The 12,662-nt window shown below is 34.5% G+C and overlaps 1 protein-coding gene across 1 annotated transcript in view; it reads right to left on the minus strand.

Moving 5' to 3' along the window:
• Positions 1 to 782: 782 nt before the first annotated feature.
• LOC116844032 (suppressor of lurcher protein 1) overlaps positions 783 to 12,662 on the minus strand; it is a 451,902-nt gene continuing 440,022 nt past the window's right edge. Inside the window, exons 9-10 of the mRNA XM_032815096.1 lie at positions 7,544 to 7,791; positions 783 to 955 (exon numbers count right to left, since the gene is read on the minus strand). Of these exons, the coding sequence (XP_032670987.1) occupies positions 873 to 955; positions 7,544 to 7,791 (331 nt within the window). The 3' untranslated portion in view covers positions 783 to 872. The remainder of the gene's footprint in view (positions 956 to 7,543; positions 7,792 to 12,662) is intronic.

Consider the following 12,662-nt stretch of genomic DNA (forward strand, 5'->3'; position numbering starts at 1 on the left):
TATTTTTATTAGAACGATCAAAATAACAGGTTTCTGAAAATATACATAATATCAGGGGAAAAATACTTACTTCTTTTACTTTCATCCAACGTCAATTAAAAATATATAAAATGTACTATTATAAATATGAGATAATTTTGCGTAAGAAATTACAAAGCCGACATTCTCACTGCTTTAATAGTTTCAGTATTAACTTTGAACTTATGACTAAAGTCAAATGAAGAGGACGTGCGCGCTCTCTCTTTCCCTTTCTCTCAAAATGAATTTCTCTAAGTCAGGACAGTGCCAATAATATCGTAATATTCTCGCGAAGTGCTTCGTCGCTGTTGGTTGTAAGTAAGAACGCTTCTCGGAAAAATTAGCTTTCAACTGTGACTTACCTACGTGACGTTACATTAGCGTCAATTTAGCCGCGTGGCCAATTAATCCCGCTTCTGTATTCGCGATAACGTAGCTCTCTGCAACGCGCTTTCAACTAATAACACCGTCCGTGCAGTCGTTTCTCCGGCACATTGCTCAGACGACGACGACGACGACGATGACGACGACGTGAAAACACTTTATTGCCAATGTTTGCTTCCGTACTGCGTCGTCGACGTGACGCGACCGCGCGAACGGATGAGATAGGATGAGGAAGGATGCGAAGATAAATTCAAGATGTCGTTTATCTCGAGGGATATAATAGACTTCGGTAATGTCCTCTCTTTCTCTCTCTCTCCCTCGACGAATTCATCGACGAAGTCGTCACTTTCCTTGGTGAGTTGGAGCGATTGGTGATTTCATTTTTTTTTTTCTGGATGGCTCTTGATCTCGAAGTTGCAGTTCGTTGTAAATTGAGCCAGGATCCATCCGAATGTGACCGTGGCTGCTTATTAATTCATCACCCGACCGACAAGCAGGCGACTCATCAGCATCAGCAGCAATAACAGCAATGGCGGTGGCGGTGGCGCGACACCTTCAATGGAAAAAAAAACAATTTCACGGTTACTTTGACGTAGGGCTGATATAGCGGCGCTTTTGGATCAACTTTTTCTTTTTCGCAGTTGACCTCGCGGAGCGCGTTATTGATCTGCACTCGACCTGCATACGCAAAGTACGCGTGATAACATGTGTTAACGACGGCATAAATAATAATATACATATTGCCCGCGTTTTTGTTTGTACGTGCTCCTCGTCGAGCTTTTTATTACCGCATATGCAGGAAAAAGTGAGTGGCATGAGCAAAAAAGAAAAAGAAAACAAAATGCATAAAGCTGCCGTGACGTGGTGAAAGCTATAACACACACACACACACACATACACACACATCTTTGAAACGATCGTCCGCTTCGCGGCGATTTTTACAGTCGATATGAATTACGTAATTTCTCCTTCGAGGCTGAAGAAAATCGACAGATCTATCGACAATCGTAAATAAGAAACGACGAATGTGTCCCTTCTGCCAAGAATTGTATGAAATCTGTCATTATTAGGTCTCTTCCATTCAGCGCTCGTATTTATCAAGCATGACAATGACTGCCGTTCAAACTGATATCGGATCCCGCTACACCGCTTTGTTCATTATGCAATCTCACGCTAGCTCCTGTAGGCAAATATTGCAGATCGACGATACCAATCTGGAATATTGAAAACGCCGTACACAATCTTGGCGCCTTGGCGGTCGCGCGCAAAACGAAGAGAACAACACGAACAGCGCGCACGAACATTATCGTTGATTGCCTATAAATACACGTCACATTCGAGCGAGTCCTATTCGCGACTTGTTTCACGACAATAGTGGGAAAATTCTAGTTGACCGCGCACGCCAGAGCCGCTGTGCTGAAAGTAATTCATATTGTTTGGTTTTGTCGAGTCAATTTCTCGCCGTTCTCGAATGTAACGTTTTCGAAATACAGTTCCACATAATTACGTGGTGGTGGTAATGGTGGCGACGAGGCTTGGAGTAATCGCGAGCTGCAGGGCTGGCCGGTACAATCACACCGTCTGTATTATTGACGAAATTTTGTTTTGTCAACAGGAACAATACATGCGGGATAATATGGCGCGAATGTAACCCAGTTTCTTAATACGGTTTAAATACTTCTTTTCTTGACATTATTCGAAACGTAATCGATGTCCAATGGCATAATTTATCACAAAATTGTTTTAACGCTACTCTATAGTTTCACACATAATCGGTGTGTATTTTATTAATAAAATCTTTTAACCATAATCTGGCACATTGGGGTCATTTTCGATCTAATTATTAATTTTGAATTAATCTCAAACTAGTAGAATGAGGACATGCAATTCACGCGCTAAATAGAATTGTAGTTGATGTGAATGAGGTTTAAATGTTGAGTCATGTTAATTGCTTGTCACGTAACAAAAAGATAAGTAGCTAAGTCGTTCTTGATACCAATGTGCAGATTAACAGAGATATCAAAGTATAAAATAAAGATGATTTTTCGTTATATTTTAATTCTTTATATTAAATATAATCTATAAGAAAAGTTTTATGTAAATAGTTTTATAATAAATTTACTTATTTTTAGCTATATTATATAATCAAGATTTCCATACCGTTAAATTCTAATTACAAACAAGAAAAAAGATTTAATTTTATATGCAGACTCTCGAAAGTATACAACTTCAACATATTAATAAAAATAAGAGCTAAACATTAATGTTGGAGCGAATATTTTATTAAACGTTGAGAGGATAATAATGTTTGACAATGTAAACGCACATGCCGAACAGGTTTTAATAATGTACTATCTTTTGATAACGTATACGGCAAATCAATCTTCCAAACCAACTCTATATCCCGATTTTTAATATTAATCAACTTCTCTAATTATACCAAAATCTATATATTTTTTATTCATAATTATAGTTGCGAAAAATACCGTCTCAGCTAGGAGTCGAACCTTCCCACTTATCGGGCGGGACGCCGTATTAATTAAAAAGATTTAGATACAGCTAATAAAGGGTATAGCTAATAATTTTTATAAATTTATAATAATATACTTTGTAATAATTTTAATAAAATTACCATTATGTAATACACTGCTAAAAAAAAAAAATGGTATAAAAAAATTATAGGCAAAAATAGATGAAATTTGGATAAGCATTACTCCATGAAAAATTATTGTATGAACATCTTTTTTCTCAGTTTCAAAAATAAAATGGCTATAAAATGGAGATATTATTCGATTTTTATTTTATAACATCCTCGCCGCACTATCTCTCCCAAAAGTGTGGATGTAATTTTTATAACAAAAATTGCATATATCAGCGAGATCCATAAAAGCAGTAAAATTTTTTCTGTAAATTTCATTTATGGGATCATATATATAAAGATTATTTTTCTCTTTTAAAACTAATTAAATATATATATTAATTAAAAAAAAAGATATGCGTGCGATTTTTTCTAGAGATATACTATCACCTACCACTTTTTTCCTCTCTCTTTCTCTCTTCCTCTCCCTCTCCCCCCTCTCTCTCTTTCTCTCTCTCTCTCTCTCTCTCTCTCTCTCTCTCTCTCTCTCTCTATCTCTCAAAAAGATGAAATTTGTAAATACAGTCGTAATATGTTATGGTTTATTTTATAAATAATAAAATAAATGTTGTGAGAGATATTTATTTTATATTAATATCTATTGTAAGAAAAAAGAAACATGAACATAAAATGTATTCATTATTGTATTTAACAAATAATTAATTTTATTTAATTTGAATTTTTTGGAAACGTATAGATATATTAAAATGAATAATAAATATAAAAATAATATTGTGAGGTTATTTCAAGATCTGTCACTAATTTACCATTTATATGATATTTTACTATGCTTCTACTCATATATTATGGTTTCACGAATATTTTTATCAAAAGATATAGATTTCGCTTTAACCTAATCTAACAATAAATTTTTTTTTAATTTCTGTTTTACATCTTTTATTATATCTATTCGGTTTTAAAAACATTTCAAATTGGGAGAAATTTATTATATTATAAAGGTTGTACATATGCTTACACTAATTTACAATTAAATATCACGGAAACAATATAATAAAAATTATTGATATTTCTCTTATGCACTGTTAGTTTAATTAAGTTTCTTGCAGCATATATATATTATATGTTTATCTCTTGTTTAGCCAAATACTAGAACCTTTTTAAATTATTATAAAGTTCTTTGAGTAAAATAAAGAAGATATAACAATTAGAGTCAAGAAGAGTCAAATTACTGATCTAATGAATATATATTTAAAATATGGTATACAGGCGCGCGCAAGTACATATTAGGTAAATTATTTCAACAATTATTGTGCTCATTTTCAATTGAACTAGCAAAAGTATAAATTTTAAATTATACAAAATTATCGGTCATATATTTTAAAGCAAGCACTGTTGTCGGGCATGCAAGTGACAATATGAAGACAATCGTTCTCGATAGATTACAGTGGAAGTGGGTAAACTACTTCCAGAATCTTTAAAACTAGATTGTCATTATAATACATTATCATTACAACATCGTTACACAATCGTCATCACAATAATGATTAAAACGTTCTGATTTGTAATACATGCCTGTGTATATACTATATTGCAAATACATGTTCATTAGATCGATGATTTGGTTTTTATTCTCAATTCTTATATATTTTATTAGAAAAATTTGTTTTTGAATAATTTCAAAAAGATAAATTCTTTCACTGTGTAAACATCAGCTGCACCAAAGAGACAAAAGTGTTCAAACTATATTAATACCGAATGCATACTCGTTTATAAAATGGTTTTAACACGCCTCCTCCGAAAAAATATTTCGTAACACAGCTGACATCAAATTTGGAAAATTTGTTTCTAAATTGATAATTTTTATAAAACAGATTCTTTCATTTGACATTGGACACGTTTCAAAATGCGTCGATAAAAAGTGTTCCAACAAGAAATACTGCAAACGAGTGTGTGTGTGTGTGTGTGTGTGTGTGTGTGTGTGTGTGTGTGTGTGTGTGTGTGTGTGTGTGTGTATAGCCGCGCAATTCGCGCGACGACGATCTCGATCGCGCAATTTCGTCGAGTTTGCGCATTTTTTTCGTCCCGCAATTGTTACCGCTCTAAAGCGGCGTTTAAAGCGACCGAACGCTCGAAGATGTATTTCGAGCTATTAAGCGCAGCGGCACCGGCTACTCGGCCATTGGGCGTGCAACAATGCTCCAAGTTGTAACAAAAGTTTCACGAATCCGAGGCATTCGACCCCGTTTGCCGGCGCGAACGAGTGAATAACGGGTTTCTCTCCGCGCAATTCGATTTGACAGAACGGGCTAAAGTACACTGCCTTAATTCATTCTGCCTGCTACCTTTTCCAGGCCGCTTCTATCCATTTACGCTGCTGCGCGCGTGACTTTTCGCCTTACCGGGGCGCGGGAGAACGAGAATGCGAATGAACGGATCTCCGTGCAATTCAGAATAGATCTTTCTACGGAGGTTTTTGCTCGCCTCTTGTCGGGCTTTTCTTCATGTTCAAAAGACTCAATTATTTTCTAGAATGTCCGTTCGCGTATCTGCTCCTTTTTTCTCCGTTCTACCGGCCGCATGCGTTCGCGCACGTAAGAAAGAAAATCAAGAGAACGCGGAGAAATAACTGTCATGGAAATTGCTAAGGAGACGTTTAAATAGCTGGAACATAATAATCATAACGTGACCGTACCTGTCTACGAAATGTGCAAGTCGGCGCTGTTAAGGGAAACGAGAGACTCGGTCCGGTTAAATTTCAGAGACCGTATTAATTTCAGAACTCGTTACGTTTCAAAGGCCGTATTAACCCTAGAATCCAGTTAAACTCGATACATTGTACTTTTAAACCGTAATATCGCAGTAAAGTCTCTGCTCTCTTTCAAAGATCTACTTTTGCTTTTGTGTCGTATCTTTCATAAAAACGAGCTATTTTTATTCTTTATATACATATATATATATATATATATATATATATATATATATATATATATATATATAAAATTTAATTAGATATTTTCTGGATTCATTTCACATCATAATATCGACTATTAAAACGAACAAGAATATTCATGTACTAATGATCTTGGTAGAAATGTATGCAGTTTGTGTAGTCCGTTTCAGCTAATGTTTAGTATTAATGTATTCTCCTTAATTGTAGAAATAATGCATAAGCAGTGGACAAGAACTGGATTCAATAGTTGAAGTAATTTATTGTACAATATACAGACTAATTCTCTCTTTCCAAATATCAGTAATATTAATTCAGTTTTTTTTAATGTATACGTGATATTATGTCTATAATGAATAAATGTAAAAAAAATATTTATTTATATTATTAGAAAAGAGCTTAAAATTGTGTGAAGAATGAATAAATATGTAAAAAAGCATAGGGCGAGGAAAGGAAAATTGGAAGAAATAAGACATTTGACGATATTAAGCTTTGTGATAGATGACAACTAAGATTGGCAATAAATAGAAGTAAGACAAATGGAATATATATTAATAATACAGAGTTTCATTGTGGAATGAGAACACATTAAACTATTCTGATACTAATGACACAAATGAGAATTCATGAATCATGATAGAGAAGTCATGATAGCTCAGACTAGGAATTTGATGGAATAGTATAATTACAAGAATGGATAAAAGGAAACATGTCGTTTGACGTTTGTGAATGATATCATGTAATAATATTATTAAAGCATTACATCAGAGAAACATGAGGCGAGAAACATGAGATAATATATATTACGCACTACATCTTCGTGCATAGAGATTGCAGAAAAAGCGTTACATCGTGCTTGATCTCAAACACAATTTTATTCTTCACTTTTACTAGACAAAACTAACATAACTGTTCAGTAACTGCTCAGAAACTGCATTAAATTTTTACTAGGATACATAAAAATATAATCCACTCTTAGCAAATACCAATGGGTTATAATGAACGTTTCGTTCGCTGCAAACCGCGTAGTATACCCTATTAAAGTTACGTAACTTTATATATTATATTACGGCTCACATTTTTTCTATTTTCAATATCCAACGCAAATTATTGTATTACAGATTTAACAAAAAAAAAACGGGCGAAATATATGAAACTGAACTTTCTAAAAATTCGGCTGCACGAGCTTATGTACGGCGTATCAAATATTCTCATTTAATTCAGCGTCGCGTGTTGTCATTTTCCAATGATAATATTTGTATTTCGCATTTCCCGCAACCGTCAGGTCATCTAGAAGTGCGTAATATAATTTTAGATGAATTTAACTAGATACATAAATAATAAACAGCAGATTTACATCCATACACTCGTGCGATCGGTGCTTTTAGCACAGTAAATGGTAACGGAATTTTTTTAATAAGTAGGATTTTTCCTCGACGAGGCGTGTTTGCCTTTTTATCCTGTCAGTAACCTTCCAACTTACAATAGCGTTGCAACTGGTTTAAAAAAAAAGGGGCAGAAGCTACTTGCAGGTAACGATAGCAACGCCGTGATATAATTAATTAACTAATTTCATGAGAGAAGAGAAGCCTCACCGTGCCATACCGATCCGCTGCTCACAGGTATCTTCACCGTGTAATTTTCCTCCTCATCCAAGAACACGTAGCTGGCATTAAAGCCTGTGGCGTCGAGACGATCGTTACTCTTGAACGTTACGCGAAAGAACTTCCTATCGCTGTTAACGTCGAATTCTTTCAGTTGACCGCAGTGCCTCGGATACTTTCGATCTCTCCCCACGTAGTTGGAGAATTCAACATAATCGCTGGCTGATACAGCGTCACACCTAGAAAATCCCGCAATGATAATTGAACTTCTCTTTCATTCGGAGCAAGTCTTTATTTCATCGGCCGACCGATTTCATCGTTCGACCGATCACAAATACTCGATATTAACATACAATATTACAGCTAATATCCCGCATATTAGCGCAAAATACATGTCGTTGGAATAACGTCGACTCTAAATATGGCCGTAAGTGATGTTAATCACGAATACATGTCGCAGTAATAACGATAATGGAGCGAATAAAAGGAAATTGTGTACCCAATTAAAAAGGGAGAACATTTACTTTGTAACCTCGCGTGCGCATTGTTTAAAAATAACTAAAATGATACTTTATTGTGGATGTACATACGAATACGTAAGCTTTAATTGGATACACGATTTTACCAGTTATTTTGCACATTTTGCACACTTTATATTTATTTTTCATATTTTTATGCTTCCAGTCGTATAATTATAAAAATAATAATAAAAACACATGTTTTCCGATAAAACGTATCTATTTATATTGTGTATTGCGGAAAGCTTCCCAACTGTTTTCCAATCTTTCCTGGCAACAAATTACGAGTTGCACTTTTAGATTAAATAAAACATCCAGACAAAATGGGAATACGGACCTCACCGGAATATATCAAGTAAAATAAATATATCGATTCAGAATTAGTTAAAGTTTGGGTAGTTAAACGACTCACTTAACTTTTCCTGCAAGCTTTGACGGCTCAAAAAACTTTGCCGGCCGTGCATTTCATTAAGAAAGTTAAATGTCTCCGTCATCCATTATCTCTCGAGAAGTTTGCGTCAGTGAGATTCGGTCTTCGTCTTTCATATTCACGTGAAATCAAAATTTCGGTAAGTTGTACACGTACCGGTAGTGTGTACTTGAATTTACGAGGATTATAGTTAAACAGGCAAATCTACATTCAGCAAGCCATTCAGCTTTCCTCGTGATTCCACATTCTTCCGCGAAAGTACTCTCTTACGATATGTGCAGTACATTGATATATATTTCCTGATAAAAAATGGAGCAGTAAAAAGCTCCAATATCTATCTCTGGAATATCGATAAAATCGCGATGACTTTTCTTAACAGTCTTCCTTGGCTACCCTTCAGCCATAAATTGCATTCATGCTTCTCTCTCCGTCGATAATCCAATAAATAATCTAATCTCTGTTTCTCCATCACACATTTACAACGTTCTAACATAAATATTGTATACTCGATTAAGGAATTTCTACCGCTACTTTCTACATTGAAAGAGAAAAAATATTTAAAAGACAAAAAAATATTTATTCAACAAGTACTAATATACAGGGTGTCCCAAACTCTCCTTATCACATTAAGTGGGAATGTAAAACGGATTGAGATGAATATAAAAGTCCTATACCGTTTTGCGATATTCGTAATAATAACCGAGAAATTAATTGTAAAAGTAAAAGCACGCTGAATGGAGGAGCGCTTGCGACCCAATAATATAGCAGGCAGATGTCAGCGCGCGTCTTATAGCTTTGATCCTGTCTTGCCGCACCGCGCCGAGGCGAGATGTAGGAGTGCAGCGATATAAGTATAGGCAATGGTGCGTTGTTTTTCCAATCACCGCGCGCCGACATCCCTGCGCTATATTAATTAGGCCGCGAGCGCTTCACCCTCAACCATTCAGCGTGCGTTTTTCCTTAATCATTTACAATTAATTTCTGGGTTATTATTGCGAATATCGCAAAAAGGTATGGGACTTTTATGTTCACCTTAACCCGTCCTACATTCCCACTTAATGTGATAAGGAGAGTTTGGGACACCCTGTATATATACATATAACATATATGTTAATTTAAATCTAAATACTATTATTTAAATAGAATAAATAAATAATTGCTTTTGTGAAAAGCTAAAGTTTTAAGAAAATTAACATTTTCTTATTTGAAAAATATATTTTGTTAGTATCACTAAATATGTTATTAGTATCCACCGCGAATAAATATTTTTTATTTCTTAGATATTTTTTCTTTCAATGTAATCTTAATCAGTATTTTATTAATAAAACTGTTTCAAATGACTGAGAAAATAATTTTGCACGCAATATTATTAAAATAGAATTCATAAATGTTATAATATGTAATCGTTTTTATTTTAAAGATTATCAAATATTAAAAAAATGATAAAATAAAAGTTTTAAAACATTTGATGTCAATATCAATCAATTGTAAAAAAAGAAATATGAAATAAATATACAATGTATTGGTTATTACATTTGATAAATAGTTAGTTTCATTTAATTTGAATTTGAAATACATGGATGTATAAATAATAAATATAGAAATTATATTATAATTATTTCAGTTCTAGCACTAACTTGTTATACCAATGATATTGCCATGTTTCCATACATTGCCGATTTCACAAATTTTCTCATTGGAAAATGTAAATTGCTCTTAAATCTGATGATGAATTGATATGATATTACACTAAAACATGCTTAAATATTCATTTCATTATTATGACAATTTTTCCAACTTTTGTTTAATATCATGAATTAGAATAAATTTGTTGTATTATAGAAGATAAATGCATTATGAAACTCACACGAAAAATTATAGACAAACTTTCTGCCAACGAGTGTATATATTATAGGTTTATTTTTTATTTAGTCAAACACTATAGAGTATTTATCTTTAAAAGTATCCCACTAGAAAAACTGTCCATCTCCAATCTCTTACGTCTCACAATGGTACTAAGATAGACAGAACCTTAATTTGTAGGTACATATCTATAAGATATTTGTTTAAATAATATTAAATAGTTGAGTAATATAAGTATTTGAAATAACAAAATTTTATAGTTATAAATTTTATAGTTATAAATATTGGCACAGTCGATACTCATTTCTATGTGAAGATATGTTCCAGATTTATTAATAATATTAATAGATTTGAGAAAAAAATTTTAAATATATTAGTGCATGAACATTATATTTACGGAAATAAGAAATAAAATATGAATGTAAATATTTACATTCATATTTTATTTCTATATTATATTAATATATCAGAAATTTTTATCAATACAATTTTGAACAAAATGGTTTTCACATAAAGTTAAAATAAGATTTTCTTTCAACATTTCTGGAAGAGTATTGCGTTAATTTTAATCCGTATGTCTTTGTAATAGTTATTAAAAATTATACATAACAAAACTAAAAAGAGAAATGTGCTTTCTTGTTTTTAAATTAATATAAAAAAATATTTTTATATTATTGATAGTTTTCTTAATGAAAACTTTGCATTCTTTCAAAGTGATTTTAAATTGAACATGTTTAATGTTTATGTTTAAATTGAACATTTTAATAATTCCAAAATTACGCGTTATAGAGGAAAATGTTTCAGATAAAAGTTAAAAAAAAAACATCGTGATATTGAAATGTTACTTCAAGATCAACATGAATTTTCTTTAGAATTTATTTTAAATTTCGTTTTATTTTTTGTTACTTTGATACTGGATTTTTTATTAATTAATATTCTCTCGTATTAGTCGATTATATTCATTATTAAATATTTATATTCATTTTTTTACGTTCCTGATAATTTACGAAATTTTGTCCGCAAATGGATACTCGGGCACAGCTGTGGCCGTTAGTCTCAACTTGAAATTAACTTATTAATTTTAACATTACTTTTTCATTATTTCAGATGAATTTTGGGTGAACACAAGCCCGAGCAACGATCCGAACGCCAAGTCATATAATCGCGCCAACTAGCAGGGCCCCCGAAATATATGTCGACAACTATTATCATTTTGTCAGCCATAATTAAGGACAAGCGAACGAAGTGGTGTGTTACCCGGCAGATAAATAGAGATGATAAATAAGATTTACGCGGCCATCCGGTCGTCGCGTCGGGGGGGGGAGGGGATATATCCGGAGAGACAAACAATGTATCCTCGTGAAAAGAAATATTGATGCGTGAGCGATGGGGCTATTATCACGGAGGGGAAAATATATATCGTGAATAGCAGCAAGGCCCCGCTAGTTGGCTCGATGACATAAGTGGCAATTCGGGTGATAGATCATCATTTTCCCGGCACTTCCTCGCACGCGAGCAGAACCCGCGTCTCGAGAACTGTTTACCGGTGGTCAGATTTACGGCCGAGTATGCATCTTTTTCCGGGCCGCGCCGGGCCGCGCGCGTCGACGGCAGTGAAATGCATCTGCGAGTAGCACCGAGGGCGCACTTGGTCCAATCGAACTCTCATTCCGTAGCGCGAGGGATATTTACGATTACCGTTTTCCGAAGTAGCACCGAGGGAAAATCTTCCCACGGCCGGCTGCGGCCGCAATAAATAGCCGCGCAGACCGCGCGCACGCGAAGATATGTCGGCCCCGACGTCAAATTATTAATTTATAAAAGCGAACCGTCGTGGGACCGTCACGGACCAGCGGATTCCTCCCTGTTGCGCGCGTTTCGTGTTCCTTCGTCGCAATGCGCGCCGTGGCGCCGTGTGCGACAAACGAGCGCGCCCGCGTTGTTATAAAATTCGACAGAAATTGGCGAAACATGATTAATTAGCGGCTTCCGGTAATGAACGTAGCGTTACGTTGCCGCCGGAATATTGATGGTCCTGCGATTTAATACGACCCAATTAGGAGCAGCTATCGTATGACCCCAACACATTGCTGCATACCGTTGCCCTCCTCTCACCCGTGGCCGCTCTCCAACTACCCCTCCCTCCGTTTCCCCTCGTCTTTTGCACGTATATTCAACTCTCTCTCTCTCTCTCTCTCTCTCTCTCTCTCTCTCTCTCTCTCTCTTAGCTTTCTCTGATCTGTTACAACAAATCGCGACCTACTGCGTGGTATATATAAAACAAAAAGCGCCGTTATTG

The sequence above is a fragment of the Odontomachus brunneus genome, unplaced genomic scaffold, assembly GCF_010583005.1.
Source record: "Odontomachus brunneus isolate Ranch 3 - 2012 unplaced genomic scaffold, Obru_v1 Obru_scaffold_038, whole genome shotgun sequence".
Classification (NCBI taxonomy): Eukaryota; Metazoa; Arthropoda; class Insecta; order Hymenoptera; family Formicidae; genus Odontomachus; species Odontomachus brunneus.